This window comes from Salmo trutta, chromosome 14 (genome assembly GCF_901001165.1).
Source record: "Salmo trutta chromosome 14, fSalTru1.1, whole genome shotgun sequence".
NCBI lineage: Eukaryota > Metazoa > Chordata > Actinopteri > Salmoniformes > Salmonidae > Salmo > Salmo trutta.
This window is the reverse complement of record NC_042970.1, coordinates 71287373-71304451: the sequence shown is the minus strand read 5'-3', so window position 1 is coordinate 71304451 and position 17079 is coordinate 71287373. Positions and strand designations below refer to the sequence as shown.

Below are 17079 nucleotides of genomic sequence, written 5' to 3'. Positions count from 1 at the left end.
TCGACTATATTTATGATATATTTATGATACAGTTTCGCCTTGTTGATCTATAATATAATGTGAACTTATTTTATACTTGAGTGTAATAAAAACGATACCTCATCCTTATTTCCACTGTTCTGAAACAATTCCAACCTGAAGTAGCAGAAAAACAAAGGATATAATGGCCACCACTTCGACCTAGTAACGGGGTAAAGTGTAGGAAAATGAATCATGGGGCTTACTTTTCCCATCAGGGCTGTTATAGAACGAAGGGAGGATATTATTGATTTAAAAAGGCTATATTTACTTTGGCATTTTCACATAAATAGGTTATGAGGCTATGAGAAAATGTTGCAAATTGCCTAATATTTACACATTTTGTCATGAGGCTGAGAGAGAATTTAGCAGTTTTAAAGATAATTTCCTGCAATTCTACAGATTTTGCTATCATACGCTATCTGGGGGTCGGGGGCCCAGGGCACGTGCCTTGCGTTCGGGGCCGGCCACCACATGAAGCAACGTCAGGAGTCTGGTAGTACTTATTTTGAACACATGATGGTGCTATAGTATTATATTGGATATGAAATGGCTCTGGGTGGTCACTATGTAAATTGATTTCAATGAGAGATGAGAATTACTTTTTCATGTTCAGTTAGTTGTATGTTCACCGCAAAGTTTGATATCAACCTTTTTAGTAAGTTTTATTATAGACTATTCATGTTGAAATTACAGGCTAGGCTTACTCGTGTTGTAAATTGCTATAAACATATAATGGGGCCTATCGTTTGTGATAGTTTTTTTGGGGGGGGGATTTGGATTGCAGTTTATGTATCCCCTCAATTTGCGCTATACCATGTTTTGCTCTTTTTCTGTCCAAATTGTATTTTGTTATTAGGGAATAGCCTTTATGTAGCCTATGGTGGTGATATGGAATGGGAAACTTGCTTTCCATTCCTGCTTCTTCTAGTGAAGTGTTGCGTGGCTTCAGCATTATCCCTGTGTTTGTGATGAAAAAGGACCTGCCCCCTCCCAGTGATGAGGAGAGGAGGGATAGAGAGGGTGGGGTGGGTGCCGTTGTCATGGCAACAGATCACGGTCAAAGATAGATATTTTAGACCGCTCTATTGGCACTTTTTGCTCCTGCGGATTATCACTAACTCGGGATTATTTGATATGGGTGGTGGCATCAGGGATGTGCGATGGTTTGACTGAGGTTAGTGTGTTATCAGTCTCGTTTTGTCATGACAAAGATACGGACCGGTGCAAAGATACAATGTATTCAGAGTGAGAGATCATTGTAACTTTTTTGCACTTAGCGTAGGTAGCTAATTTCCCGGCACTGCGTCACTCGTACGTTGAGTGACAGAACGTCAAATTGTAGCTAGTGGATTCTGATACGCGCGTGCATGTGTTTTTGAACGGGAAAGAGAGTGAGGAGTGGGGAGAAAGAGGGACGTAACGTTAGGTGTGTGCCACCTGACTGCCTGCAGATGCCTTTGCAGCACCAGGGAATGGACCTTCCAAGGGATGTAGGATACATAATACATTTGCGGGGGAAATGCCAATGGAATTTTTTTTGAACAATGCGTGTCCACGGCTACATATCGACATATTTTCAAAACAAATGATGTAGCATGTTAGTTTGTGTACTAGCGACAAAAGTGCGCACAGGACTATAATGCAGTCTCACTGCGGCTGCAGCAGGGAGCTACTTGAATTCTCAAATAGTTTTACTAAAGCGACGGGATCCCTGCCGACCACCAGAAATGCTGCAGGCTTTTCCACAATGACAGTGGCTGTGTCCTGCGTTTCATTCACATCTAGGGATAGGACGAATGTTTGAATAAATAGTGTTCTGTGTTTATCAAGCAAACGATCTCTCTTTTAACGTCTACAGAAGTCATCATCAAATCCAATATGTTTTGCTGATAAAGGATCGATCAATCATCAAGGACATCGATCAAGATGGAAAGCGAGGTTTTTCTCCCCCATCGAGAGCAATTTATGCTCAGCCCGCTTGTCATTTGGGTAAGTACCCTTCTACATGTTAATGATGTAGCTATGATAAATGTCCTTGGCGTTGATTTTCCTATTAATAAACAAATAATGATGTTTTTATTTTTGGTTTTGTTTAGGTGAAGACATTTGGTCAAAACGATGGGAACATGACATTGGATTATTCTGAGTTACTGGATGGGGTAGTTTTGAACAAGATCATGATTCAAATGTAAGTTCTGTCTGTCTGTTTTTGTTTTGTTTAGTTGCACATTTTGCCCTATGCACTGCAGCCAATAAGGAAGTTGGCTCTATGCCGGCCTGGTGTAGCCTAATCCAAGTTCATGAGCAGCGCTGTCCAGATAAAACAGTTAGTGTAGCTGGAATTTGACACATTTTGACCCAGTAGCCCATGTCAATGATTGGCTCATCAACCGCTTCTGCTCATCTGACAGCAAGGTACAATGTTGCTCATAATGTTGCTGTGATCATCCATGCTAATAACGAGATATGTTACATAATTATAGGCTATTTAACTTGGTTGTATTTTGACTATAATCTGAGTGCCAGTCTCTCTGCTATCATGCTAACTCCTTGTCATGTTTGGTGTGACAATGACATCAGTGGAGATAGGAAGAGCACAAACAGATCTGGGACCAGGCTATTTTGACTCCATTTGGGCATGCTATAATTAGAGTGAGTTCTTCTGCCAACTTCAATCAAAAATAAATGTATGTACAAAGTGATATAACACTTAACCTGTTTGTACTCCAGTCCTCTCAGAATTTAGCCGCATTTTGGGAATGCTATTTTTAGAGCTCTGAGTTGTGCTGGGTTGGTTAGGGTCATTCTGCCTGACATTTTGTGTTTTCAGAATGAAGTTGTGTTCTTGTCTGTTTCTGCGTGTGGGCTAGTGGATACAGCTGTTACTAGTACAGCACAGAGCTGCTGAAGTTCTTGTTGACTAGTCGATGCTGCACAACAGTGTGTGCTTTGTCACTCACTCGCTCTGAAGGAGCTCTTTGTCGTCTATCTGTCTCGGTCAAGAATATGTACTGTAACGTTTCTAATTGGTTTCCAGAAAAGGTCGAGCCTGAGTCCCAGATGACTCTGTGCAGTCTTTCCAGCTCCATTGCTGATGTGACAATGGCAGCGACGAAGTTGACAAGACATTACAAAACAGATCTGGGCCAAAATAGGTTTTTGTGTGAAGTCCATAGCCATCAAAGTCTTAAAGGATGTCTTCAAGAGCTTATTGAGTAGCTTATTGTTGGGGTACCTTATGGCTGGGAGAATTATCATCATCACCCACCTAATCATCACAAACTGATGACCCCTCTGATAGACAGTCATTAGTGTGGCTGGGGGTTTGTTAGACCCAGGCTGTCCAATGAAAAGGCACAATAACCCCATAGAACAACTTTTATTATGGGTAGACATAGCCTAGTTCTGAACCTGAGGTACCTGACTTTTTGGGTGTATAATATCAATATCGAGGACTAATAATGTAAGTTATGTTTGAAGGGACCCAAATAACTAGAGGTTTAAAATATATATATATATATCCTGTCTTCTTGGGGATAAGAGCATCTGTCACAGTCTGGCTAAAAAAACAATACACCCCCCCCACACACACACGCACACACACTAATTACACACACTCACATACACACACACACACAATGCTGGGGCCCGCCGGTGGGTTAGGTTTAGGATAATCCCTTGGATTGCATGGAGACCCTCTGGATTAGGGGCTTGTTGATAGTGTTTAGTTTTATGTGGAGAGCGAGACAGATGGCAGGGAGGGAGACAGTAGTGGCTCAGAGACCTACAGGAGACTGTGGGGTCATCCTCATTAGGGCTCACAGTAGTGAAACATTTTGCAACGGGAATCGAACATTTGTGTTTCTTATTGGACCAGTTCAGGTAGTCCCTCCCTGTTTTGGAATGTTTGCTTCCATTTGCTGCCTAATGAATACAACCATGGACAGATACCAGGGTACATCCTATCTGTTACAGGAGGCTGAGGCCAAATAGGTTTAGGTCACTGTGCCAGTCAGATTGCCAGCCGATAGGGAAATTGAAATGGCTGGGAAGGGAGTGGATGAGTGAAGGGAGGACTATTTTAGGTTCTTGAGTGGAGTGTTGCTAGCCTGGTCCCAGATCTGTTTGTGCTGTCTTCCCAACTCGCACGTGTCAAGGACCATAGGAGTTAGAAAGACAGAGCAAACAGATCTGGGACCATTTTAGAGTGGAGCAGGCTGATACTGTGTCTAGAGAGCAGCTACCATTTGGCTGTGAATTCATCATGCCATGAGCCTGACAGAGGGAATGAAGTAATGGGGCAGAAAAAGAGGGAAAAACAGAGAGAGAGAGAGCTAGAAGCAGGTTTGATGGGAGTTAAAGCCAAGTTTAGCCAGATGTACTATATCTTTATAGCACCTGGCTTACCACATAACTCATCACCTCTTTCGCTGTAGAAATAGCATTTTTATGTAATGTCATTTCATTTCCTTCAGTAATCACAGAGGTAACACTTTACCATCTTTGTGGCTATAGCTGAAATACATTGTTGTAATTGAGTTGCTATAACGTTATTATAATGTTTTCATTCTCCTCAGAAATCCCAAAGCGACTCTTCAGAGCGTCAACAAGGTGAACAACGACCCCAGTCAGAGGATTCTGAACCTGACCGTTCTCATCCGTCAAATCAAAACCTATTACCTAGTGAGTTACAGTTATGGATGTTCTCTCTTAGCGAAGTTTCCACCATTAAACATTCCTCCCTTTTATACTCTATGGAACATTTGACGTTGAAAGATTGGCAAGTCAAACCACATTCATTCTAGGGAAGGGACACGCACAAAAACACACACACACACACACACACACACACACACACACACACACACACACACACACACACACACACACACACACACACACACACACACACACACACACACACACACACACTCACAGTCTAAAGAAATGCATGATGCGAAGGGTTTATACCCTCTAAGTGAGGAGAGCAGCTCTCTGCACATCTGGCCCACGGCCTGATCTGGTCGGCCACCAGGCCACCCACCAGACTGTCAGCCAGGCTCTTCTTAAGACGACTGCCCTAAATATCACCACATCTACCATGTAAACATCTGTGCAATCAGTGTGTGTCGCTAGGCAGGCTACAGCAGTGCCTGTGCCAGACCTACAAGGCTTTGGAATGACCCATTTGGGTGGGATCACGACAGAGAACGAGAGAGTCCCTCTCAGTCACGACTGTCTAATGCTGCGGTTTGGATGAAAGCAATTGTAGTCATTAAAAACAGAACAATTATACAGACATAAGATCAGTAGGGATTGAGAAATAGAGAATTAAGGTTTTCTTCTGGTGGGTTAGAAAATTAGGTACAGTGTGAATGTGTGATAGCCGAGACATACGTTTATATTGTTATATTTCCACTATGGAGATCATTTTGAAACAGAATGTATTTAGCTAGTTTGTTTGTATGAAACACAATTATTCTAGTATCTGTATTTATTTACAGGCATGCGTTTGTACAAACCCTCATCATACAGCACACATAGTGTATCATTACAGTATATCATCTAGAAAAATACATGAAGACTGATAGTCTTTTGAAATGATATTGTCGTAGTTTATATATAACGGGTCTGTGGTCTGTTTACCAGAGTTGAGTACCAGTTCAATCTCATCATCGCAGCAATCTACTTTCCCAAGGGTTTGATTTGGATTCCAGAGGGACAGTTCAATCACTTCTAATTCTTGCTAAGCAAAAAAAACAGGAAAGAAACACCAAGAACATTCAAGATAGCTAATGAATTCCCCTCAGAATGCCCTATGGGCCCTGGTCAAAAAGGAGTGGATTGCAATTTGGGAGGTATGCTAAGATGGCAAATGAAGACGGTAGCTCTCCTCTCTCTCTCTTTGCAGTAATGTAGGCTAAAATGCTTGATCAAGAGATTAAATGGAATTTGTTTCCCAGACACTATCATTTCAGGACAGATTCAAATTCTATCATATTTAGACATAATTATTTTGGGATGGAATTGGCCTAGTTTGTGTTAGTCTTAGATTTGTGCATTTTCTGACAGGGTTTTTAAAGGTATATTTTCTTGTCATATTCAGCTGCAACGTTGCAGCTGTAATCTCTATGTCAAATTTATCCAAGTCTTATTTTGTGTGTAGTTCACCAATCACTGGTTGAAGAGATGATTTTCTCTCCACTCTGCTATAAACAGCAATCAAAAAAATTGACTTCACTTCATAATCAGATTTTAGCTCGAGGGGGAAAGCAAAGTGACCCCAGAGCCCAGTCCCTTGAACATTCCTCACTGGAAATGGGTCGCGGTCACTGGAAAAATTGACTGGTTGGTTGGATGGCAGTGGTTGACTTTACTGGATCACAGCTGCATGGCTAGCCAGACTGGAACTCTCTTACTAAGGACTTTACTGTTTTCTGGACTAAAGAGGGGCCCTGGTTTTCTCAATGGGAAATGAAACATTGCACTACACATTCACACCACATTAGCCTAGCTAGCCACTGTAGCGACCAACAAAGAGACATGGGTTCGAATAGTATTTAGTGTCTTTCATATACTTTCACTGTGCTTGATTGAGCTTACCCTGGCACAATGGAACCAATGGAATAGTCCCTAAAGTGCAAACCCCGCCCACCTGGCACTCGACGCAGGCTAAATAAAATGTGCTACATATTTGAAAGAAAATACATTTATTTGAACTCAGGTCTGGTCAACAATTCCCCAGACTGGAAAGTGCCTTGGTACCACTGGCATAATAGGCTGAAAGGGTTATGCATAAAGAAGCACCAAAGAAACTGCCCATTTCTTACAGCCATTCTGGTCCCTCTCCATCTGTTGGCACCAAGTGTACATATTTAAATGCCTGACTATACATACACAACCTTACTCATTCAGATAGCATTGGCCAGATCCCAACAGTGCTTTTTGTCCTCCTGTCTCATGCTTTCATTGTCCTTTTCTGTACCAACCCTCCCTTTTTCATCCCCCCTTTTCTCTCTTTCCTAGGAGACTCTGAGGCAGCTGATCATGATGCCCTTACCCAACGTGTTGGTGCTTGGCAAGACTCCTCACTGTGGTATGTTTGCCCACCATGCCCACACCGTTTTACATTCTGTTGAGAAACCCAAAGGGAGAGCAGTACACCCTTTAAATTCTACTGGGGGCCAGTGAATTCTATGTGAAGTACAGTACTACTTTAGTTCCACAGATGTAGAATCTTCATTTGATCGAAAATGTCAAACTTTTATTGTATTCGATGTTTAAAAAGGCTTTTAAAGTTGCTAATATCCACTTTAAAATGTCAGACTTGATTTGCCCTAACAACATTTTTATCAACCCCTACAAAAATGTTCATAAATTATAATCCACACAATAATTTACATTTCCTGTTGCTGCAGGATTCTTTTCCTTCTATGAGAAAGTGGTCAAATGAAGATCCTACCTGTAGACTTGGTTTGCCAGTCACACACGTCTGTTGAGAGACTAGAAATATCAACTGTATCTGTGCTGCATAGTTAAGTACAGTTTGTAAGATGATTGACACCATCTTAGAGTTTGCAGTATCATCCTTCCATTTGTTGTCCATGACATACCATGACATAATATAATTATTAATGTGAGTGAACTGAACTCAAACCAGACCAGTTCATTTGCAATGCTGCCCTATAAGTTGACCTCAAAACTCCTATAAGACAGACTTTGAGGGCCTTCGCTGTCTGTCTTCAGAAGATGTGTAATTCAATAGCGCACTAGTCTGATAGACGTGCTAGCCTTTGTGACAGTCTCTGGCCTGATGAGTGACCCAAATTCACACAGCAGCCTGCCTCAAGTTAGACTACATCTGAATCTCCTTTAATCATTGACTTTAATCTGAATTTAATGTGGGGGTTGTATTTTGGGGGTTTTCTCCTCAGAGCAAAGTCTGGAGGAAATGAAGAAATTACTTCTTCTCTTATTGGGCTGTGCTGTCCAGGTAGGAGGAGTTGGAGGGGTGTGTGTAGTTGTGTGTCACTGTGTGTGTGTGGGGGGGGGTGCGTCTGCTTGCTTTTGTGTGTCTGAAATTAAAATGGAAAAATATTGTTTTAGCTAGCTCATAATTGAGGATTTGAGGGGGACCCCTGTTTCACCTCACCAACAGGATGTCCGTCCCCCAGGCTAGGCTACACACACTCATTAAGACCCTAATCTACTATAATCACTCTGTGTTTTCAGTGTGAGAAGAAAGAGGAGTACGTCGAACGCATCCAGACCCTCGACTTTGACACGAAAGCAGCAATAGCTGCTCATATCCAAGAGGTACAGTATCTCGTTCCATGTTGCGCTTGTCCCTGGTCTGTGCATGACAATGACAGCAGTAGAGTCGGCAAGACAGATCTGGGACTCGGGCTAGCTTGTTCCACATTCAGTAACACGCATATTTATCTTGTGTTGAAGTATTAGTCATTGAGGACATGACAAGGGCAGGCTAGCCATTTGCAAACTGTTTATAGCGACATGCACCAAACTGTGTTGTGGTTTAAATAATTATCCTTTTTAAAAAAGCATTACAAACATTAATTTGACAATAGTCCGTTAAAGGTCCGATATGACCACCGGGCTGTTAGTAATAAACAGCAACAAAATAAATCCATTTAGCATGTGTGAATACATTTTACATGTGGGTGGTCCTAAGGAATCAAATCCACTAATCCACTGGCATTACAAGCACCACACTCTACCAATTGAGCTAAAAAGGACTACGTGGTTAGCTTTATACCATATTTATCCCACATTTATTTATTAAGGAGAACAATAATACCTTTCATAGTATTTAGTTCATATGAGAAATTACGTAATTATTTCCCTCAGGTAATAGAAGTTCACATGGAACTTAAGGTCATAGGTCATTTTGTAATTTTTATTAGGATCCACATTAGCTAACACCGTAATGCTAGCTAATCCTTCTGGGGTCCAACACCAACTAGCAAGATATTACAAACAACCACAATCAAGACTTCACAAACATTCAACAAGTAGACAATACAGATAATTAAAATACCTGACAGGAAACACATTTAACATTCAGTTGATGCTTTCTATTTCCTGTCCGTTCATATGGTCTATCGCATTAGATGTTCTTTTATTTTTTTTTAACTTTTTGCCTGAGAAATATGGATTGGTAAAAAATTTCATTCAGCTATGGCTCTATATAAAACTGTAGATTTAAGGCGATTTGTCCTTGGCTTGGGTTGTTTTAGCTGCCCTGAATTTGCCTGTCTGGTTTAGTGGTTATGCGTGTTGCTAGTATGTAATAACTGGACTGAAAAATTCAGTGTGTTTTTAAAAAATATAACATTCCTAAAGAATATCAGAAGACTGGATAGTAATTTGTTTTGAACGTGAAGCCATGAGAGATTCTGATGCATTTGGATAATATTCATACGGATAGAGCAAACCAGGCAGCCCTGTTTTGAGCCATTTTGGAGCTTTTTTTAGATCTTTCTGTGCTACAGATGACCATATAACTGGACAGTACTCTAAGTGTGATAGGACCAGGGATTGACCATATAACTGGACAGTACTCTAAGTATGATAGGACTAGGGATTGACCATATAACTGGACAGTACTCTTAAGTGTGATAGGACCAGGGATTGACCATATAACCGGACAGTACTCTAAATGTGATAGGACCAGGGATTGACCATATAACAGGACAATACTCTAAGTGTGATAGGACCAGGGATTGACCATATAACTGGACAGTATTCTAAGTGTGATAGGACCAGGGATTGACCATATAACTGGGCAGTATTCTAAGTGTGATAGGACCAGGGATTGACCATATAACTGGACAGTACTCTAAGTGTGATAGGACTAGGGATTGACCATATAACAGGACAGTACTCTAAGTGTGATAGGACCAGGGATCGACCATATAACTGGACAGTACTCTAAGTGTGATAGGACCAGGGATTGACCATATAACTGGACAGTACTCTAAGTGTGACAGGACCAGGGATTGACCATATAACTGGACAGTACTCTAAGTGTGATAGGACCAGGGATTGACCATATTACTGGACAGTACTCTAAGTGTGATAGGACCAGGGATTGACCATATAACTGGACAGTACTCTAAGTGTGATAGGACCAGGGATTGACCATATAACTGGACAGTAAGTGTGATAGGACCAGGGATTGACGATATAACTGGACAGTACTCTTAGTGTGACAGGACTAGGGATTGACCATATAACTGGACAGTAAGTGTGATAGGACCAGGGATTGACGATATAACTGGACAGTACTCTTAGTGTGACAGGACTAGGGATTGACCATATAACTGGACAGTACTCTAAGTGTGATAGGACCAGGGATTGACCATATAACTGGACAATACTCTAAGTGTGATAGGACCAGGGATTGACCATATAACTGGACAGTACTCTAAGTGTGATAGGACCAGGGATTGACCATATAACTGGACAGTAAGTGTGATAGGACCAGGGATTGACCATATAACTGGACAATACTCTAAGTGTGATAGGACCAGGGATTGACCATATAACTGGACAGTACTCTAAGTGTGATAGGACCAGGGATTGACCATATAACCGGACAGTACTCTAAGTGTGATAGGACCAGGGATTGACCATATAACTGGACAGTACTCTAAGTGTGATAGGACCAGGGATTGACCATATAACCGGACAGTACTCTAAGTGTGATAGGACCAGGGATTGACCATATAACAGGACAGTACTCTAAGTGTGATAGGACCAGGGATTGACCATATAACTGGACAGTATTCTAAGTGTGATAGGCCCAGGGATTGACCATATAACTGGACAGTACTCTAAGTGTGATAGGACCAGGGATCGACCATATAACTGGACAGTACTCTAAGTGTGATAGGACCAGGGATTGGCCATATAACTGGACAGTATTCTAAGTGTGATAGGACCAGGGATCGACCATATAACTGGACATTACTCTAAGTGTGATAGGCCCAGGGATTGACCATATAACTGGACAGTAAGTGTGATAGGCCCAGGGATTGAGTCACCTGATTCAGTGTGCTAGATGTTACGTACTCTGAACAGGTCACAAGCAATGCAAACTAAATGAAAAGGCTTTCGGATTCCCCAGGAACGAATACCAAAGGAACATTCTAGCACGTGTTGTCTTGTCTGCGTGACAACGATGCACAGTGTTCTGTCACTGTTACACAGCACGATCATCAAGCGCTTAGCCAATCTAGTCACAGAGGCACTCCTACTTGGTTGCCAATAACATGGTCCAAACATTGTCATTTGAAACATGTGCTGGGTGTTTCGCAACATTAGAGGATGTGTCTAATTACACACATAGATGTTGCTAAAAGACCTGCACAATATTACACTATACTTGACTACACACACTAACATGTTTTTAGAGTAATTTATTATGAAGTGGTACCTATGTACAGTATCATTCCACGTACTGCTTTGAGATACATATATGTGGAGAATGGAGTGAATGGAATGGTGTCAAACCATGTGTTTGATTTATTTGATAAAATTCCACTCATTCTGCTGCAGCCTTTACCACGAGCCCGTCCTCACCAACCTTCGGTGCTGTAAATCATTGTGACTGCAACTCTCTGTTCCTCCCTGTGATTGGTCAGGTTACCCACAGTCAGGACAGTGTACTGGACCTCCATTGGCTGGAGGCCAGCGAGCTCTGCGCTGAGGACCTGGAGACCCTGTTCAGACGCCTGGTGGACCAGAGAGACACACAGCTGGAGGTAGGGGGTTATAAATGGGTTATGGAGAGGTTATGAAGGATTATGAATGTGTTATGTTATCCTTATGTAGGCCTGGTGGACCAGAGAGACATACAACTGGAGGTAGGGGGTTATAAATGGGTTATGGAGGGGTTATGAAGGGTTATGAATGTGTTATGTTATCCTTAGGTAGGCCTAGTTGGCCAGAGAGACACACAGCTGGAGGTAGGGGCCACTGTTGACATACTGAACAGTGTTTATAGGTTTGACCTTGCTGAGTCATACAAGATATTGCTGTGCCATAAAATATTATGTAATTTGATGATAATGTATTTCAATGGAATATCTTTGAGCATTGTCTTACTAGGCTTTTATAGCAGTAGTTCGTGATTTACTTTTTATATTGATCTGTGTTGAAATGGAGGAACTTGAAATGGAGGAACTTGAAATGGAGGAAATTGAAAGGGAGGAAGTTGAACTTGAAATGACAGGTGAAGATAGGGAGTGTCATTTCCTGTCCTATTTTCATCTTTCCTCCCCCTGTTCTTTTCTCCTCCCCACCCCAGACTATTTTAGAGCTAATGCAGGAGAGAGAGTCCACCCCGTCACCCTCTCCGCCCAGCGCCCAGTCCCCCAGTGACTGTCCCAGCATGCAACAGCAGGCGGCATCCCACCAGCACCTGTCTGTAGAGCTGGCCGACTCCAAGGCCAAGGTCAGACGGCTGCGCCAGGAGCTGTGAGTAGTCAGATAAGGACACTCCCAGTCCCAACCCTCCCACTCAGTGGTCATAAAGTAACCTGGGCATGACAATGACAGCAATGGTGTTGGCAAGACGACATAAACAGATTTCGAATGCAGGCTAAGCATAAATGTATTTGAAAGGCACAATCTGTCATTTTAACAGTAGTGCAGTACTGCTTCAGGACTTTCTGAGTCATCTTCCACCCAACTGCTCATTTTGTTTAGAGGATACGTATGTCATTTCTCTAACCCAGCGTTAGAGGATATACTGTATGTAAGCCTTCTTTAAAGAACTCAAAAGCACATTTGAAATAGCGTGAATAAGACCAACTAGTTCCAGTATCATTTATTTTATTTTTTTAAGAATTAATTGAAAGCAAATTCTATTAAGTGCTTTTTTTTCTCAGGTTGTCTCCACATATGTTTGGAGGTTAAACAGTTGAGCTGTGAGACAAGGCAAACGGTCAACAGTGAAGAGAGAGAGTGAGAGAGAGAGAGAAAGCGAGTGAGTGAGAGAGAGAGCGAAAGAGAGTGAGTGAGTGAGAGAAAAAGAGAGAGAGAAAGAGAGTGAGTGTGAGAGAGCGAGAAAGAGAGTGAGAGAGCGAGTGAGAGTGAAAAAGAAAGAGAGAGAGAGAGAGAGAGAGAGAGAGAGAGAGAGAGAGAGAGAGAGAGAGAGAGAGAAAGTCATCCTGAATGGATACAGGAGAAGGTGTCTGGGGATAGCTTGGCCCAGATTCTCTCCCTGGCCTGCCTTGGCATGAACCTCCAGGGCATTGCATTGCCATTGTCCCACTTTGGCCCTCTTCCTCCCTGCCACCGCCCAGACCTGATTCAGCCCTCCATCTCTCCTCCTCTTCTCTCTTTTATCGCTTTCATTGTCTAACTGGGATATGCTGACTCTAGCCCCCGGGCGTACAGTACAGCAGTACAGTGTCCTCATAATGCAACCCAACACGATCTGTTCTGTCCCTAGAAATGTAATAGCTTTAGGTTTAAGTGCACTCTTGATGTCAACAAAGTGATAGGTTTGTGAGAAAACATGTACGAGAGATTCTAAAAAAGAGTCATGCATGGGATGCCGTAGTTCTGGTCAGAGTGGTGCTACTTCCCAGAGAAACTGGGGGTGGAGGAAGCGATGGCCTGGGTGCTGCAGTGTGTGGTAGAATGTGGCCAAGCAAGCAGGAGCCAGGCATCCCATATCTGCACTCTTAGAAAAAAAGGGTCCCAAAAGGGTTCTACATGGAACCCAAAAGGGCTCTACCTGGAACCAAAAGGGGTTCTTCAAAGGGTTCTCTTATATAATATTCAGTTGAACATGTAAAATGTCTTCTCCGAGAGCTGTATATAATGGCTGTATGACTTGACCTACTGTATCTGTCTGAGTGGATGGGGGGGTAGAGGTCAGGACTGTGCGTGTGCCGTGAATGCATTTGTTGCGGCAACATTAAGAAAAGCTCTGCATACTTACACCATCCCTCTCCATCTCTTTCTCTCCCTCCCTCCCCCCATCCCTCCATCCCGCTCAGAGAGGAGAAGAGTGAGCAGGTACTGGACTGCAGACAGGAGCTGGAGAACATGGAGGCTGAGTTCAAGAGGATTCAACAAGAGGTAGAGAGAAGTGACGCACGCACAAACACACACACACACACACACACACACACACACACACACACACATACACACACACACACACCCACGGACCTCCTCTCTAACCCTCAGTAACATGACACGCAGTATCCTTACTTCTATCAGAGATTATTCAGATGAATGTACACTATGCTTTAGTTTAGATAAAGCCTTAGTGCTTAGCTAGTGACAGTGGCTAAACCTCAACACTGTTTTCTACAACAGTACAAAAGGTGCAGCTTGGTCTCCTGAGTTCCCTAAATCTGTTTTCCTGCCTAAAACATGGTTTTACATCAACTGGGTAACATGGTCAGGGAAACCTCTCATACATTCAATGAAATTCAAAGACTTTAATCTTCAAAAGATAAATACAGTGTAGATAGTTTTGTTTAAACTGTAGATTTATTATAAGACAGGAGCTACTTCCCAGCATTTTCCTTTCCCCACTTGAGAGAACTTTTGCCGTATATTTACCTCACGACGGTGTCCCGTGTATGCTAAAACCCTTTCCCGTGTCGGTGTCCGTATCAGAACTCTGTGTTGCTAGCGGAGGCCCGTTCAGCCCGGACGTACCGTGACGAGCTGGATGCCCTGAGAGAGAGGGCCATCAGGGCTGACAAGCTGGAGAGCGAGGTGGGACGGTACCGCGAGAAACTACACAACATGGAGTTCTACAAGGCCAAAGTGGAGGTACGGTACCGTTCGGAGAAACACGTTCAATACTCAGAATATAGCATGATAAACAGCCACATTGAGAAAAAAAAATGCTTTTTTACCTTAAAATGTGAATTTTGTCCACTGTTAAATTTATATCAGAACGTTTCAGAATGCAAAGCACCGCAGCTACTAATATTTCAAATCAATTGTGAAGGTTTTACAAATTACTGTTATCGCACTTTGCGAAAACTTAGCTAGATCTCAAACAATACTTCATGTATTTCATCATTTAACAATTGGTATAAATCTGTTGTTATCATGTACCCGACAGGAGTTTCTTTGTTTGTAACAGCGTTGATTTGTGTCGTGTCTTGTAGGAGCTGAAGGAGGATAACTCCGTGTTGCTGGAGACTAAGGCTGTACTGCAGCAGCAGCTGGAGGGGTGGAGGGCCCGCTCTGATAAACTACACCAGCTAGAGAAACACAGTCTGCTGCTCAACGCCAGGGTCCACGTCATGGAACAGGTAGATTACATGTATGTAAACGGTGGTCAATATGAACATTGGGGGGAAACAGGTTAAAGGTTAAGGGAAGGATAGGAAAGGGACTGGTCTTAGTGCAGGGGAGGATGTGTGTTGGAAGATACATACGATGGAACAGGTTGATGGACAAAGAGGATCATACATGCTTGGGTTATGTTGTGGACGTGTGTGTGCCATGGTCAAAAGGTCATACTTCCAACGAAGATCAGATAGAGAAATAGGAAGTTGAATATCTTTACAATAACAACGTCATCTCACCCTCGTCCTCTCTCTCGGCCCTTCCCAGGAGAAGGAGGTGGACAGGAGGCGCATGGAGGAGCTGCAGGAGGAGAACCTGGCCCTGGAGCTGGCCCAGAGGAGGAGCATGGAGGAGTCACAGCACCTGGGATGGGAGCTGGAGCAGCTCTCCAGGAGCCCCGACAACCCACAGGGTAAGGCTGACAAGTCTACTCTACCCACTTCATCTGCCCTGTGGGAGCAGTGGTACTTATGGGAAGAGAAGTGACTTGTGAAATATCATTCTAACGTTATGGACTATTCTATATGGCACAAAAAGAATAACTTCAATAAGATCATTCATTCAGTCATTATCTCACCTGTCTGTTCATAGTGGAGGTTATGTAACAGCTAGTTCATATTCCTGTCATCCTTTCGGTCTGATGGTTGTGTTCAGGTCAGAAGTCTCTGGGTGAGGAGGTGGTTGAGGGGACCAGGAGTCGTCTGCTGGGGCTAGAGAGAGAGAACCAAAGCCTGCTCAGGACCATAGAGGAACTGAGAGCTGCTGACCTCAGGCTGGGACCGCAGCACAACCATAACCGTGAGCACACGCGGAGGGATGGCCAGCGACCCACAAACACGGTAACTAGCCAGGGACCACGACACAAACATGAACACAATAGCCACACACAGCTGCTCAGGGAGCACACGTCCAACCATCAACCCACACATTCGGATTCCCGGCGACTCGTTTGAACTGTAGCAGTGAACGGTGCTATTTCCATGTGAAAATGTTGGTTGTGTTTCCTTGTTTATTAGGCTGAGGTGGTTAGAGAGTACCTTGGCAGTTTAGACAACACCTCCTGGGAGCAGTCTGAATTGGTCATCAAAGAGGATTGTGACATTGACACATCACATCACAGGGACCCAAAGTGCAACGGCGTGTCGGTTGACCTAGAGGGAGAGATTGACCGACTGGAGAGAGAGAGCGAGACCCTCAAGGAGAAGATGGACCTTCAGAAGCAAGAGAAAGGCCAACTCGAAGACAGAGAGTCTTGCGATCTGAGTGACCCCATGGCTGACCTGGAAGCAGTAGCTAAAGACAACACCCGCAATCTCCTTCAACCAGGCGCTTCAGTGTCTCTGACACGTGATACCTCACCCTGCTCTAAGAACAAGAGTCCACGTCGGGAGAACAGTAGCACAGGGCTGCAGACGAGGGCTTCCTCTTCATCCACTAAGCACACAGAGCGTCTGGAAGCTAAGTGTAGAGCCCTGGACACAGAGAACCAGCGGCTTCAGGCTGCCCTGGACAACACAGGTTGGTCTTCTGTGAGAATGTTGTGGCACTGCTGTCTCTTTGTAGCGTTTGGCTCTGTTGCGTTAGATACAGGGGCATTGAATGGGCAATGTGATGTGCTTTCTTTGTTCAGGGATCCATATGCTTGTTGATTTTTGTGCTCTGTATGCCTGCTAACCTAATAATTGATGATTGGTGATTAATGAAGTA

At 43.3% G+C, this 17079-nt stretch overlaps 1 protein-coding gene across 3 annotated transcripts in view; it reads left to right on the top strand.

Moving 5' to 3' along the window:
- The first annotated feature begins 1070 nt into the window (after positions 1–1070).
- Positions 1071–17079, top strand: part of LOC115147266 (girdin-like) — a 28961-nt gene continuing 12952 nt past the window's right edge. For 2 of the 3 annotated variants that reach the window (XM_029689413.1, XM_029689411.1), the window contains exons 1-14: positions 1217–2010; positions 2118–2209; positions 4599–4704; positions 7048–7117; positions 7956–8014; positions 8254–8337; positions 11688–11807; positions 12353–12522; positions 14055–14136; positions 14686–14844; positions 15189–15335; positions 15640–15784; positions 16027–16211; positions 16389–16890. In XM_029689413.1, coding sequence (XP_029545273.1) covers positions 1948–2010; positions 2118–2209; positions 4599–4704; positions 7048–7117; positions 7956–8014; positions 8254–8337; positions 11688–11807; positions 12353–12522; positions 14055–14136; positions 14686–14844; positions 15189–15335; positions 15640–15784; positions 16027–16211; positions 16389–16890 — 1984 coding nt within the window. In that variant the 5' untranslated portion in view covers positions 1217–1947. Of the gene's footprint in view, positions 1196–1216; positions 2011–2117; positions 2210–4598; positions 4705–7047; positions 7118–7955; positions 8015–8253; positions 8338–11687; positions 11808–12352; positions 12523–14054; positions 14137–14685; positions 14845–15188; positions 15336–15639; positions 15785–16026; positions 16212–16388; positions 16891–17079 lie in introns of those variants that run through there. The other variant, XM_029689412.1, reaches the window with a different exon arrangement.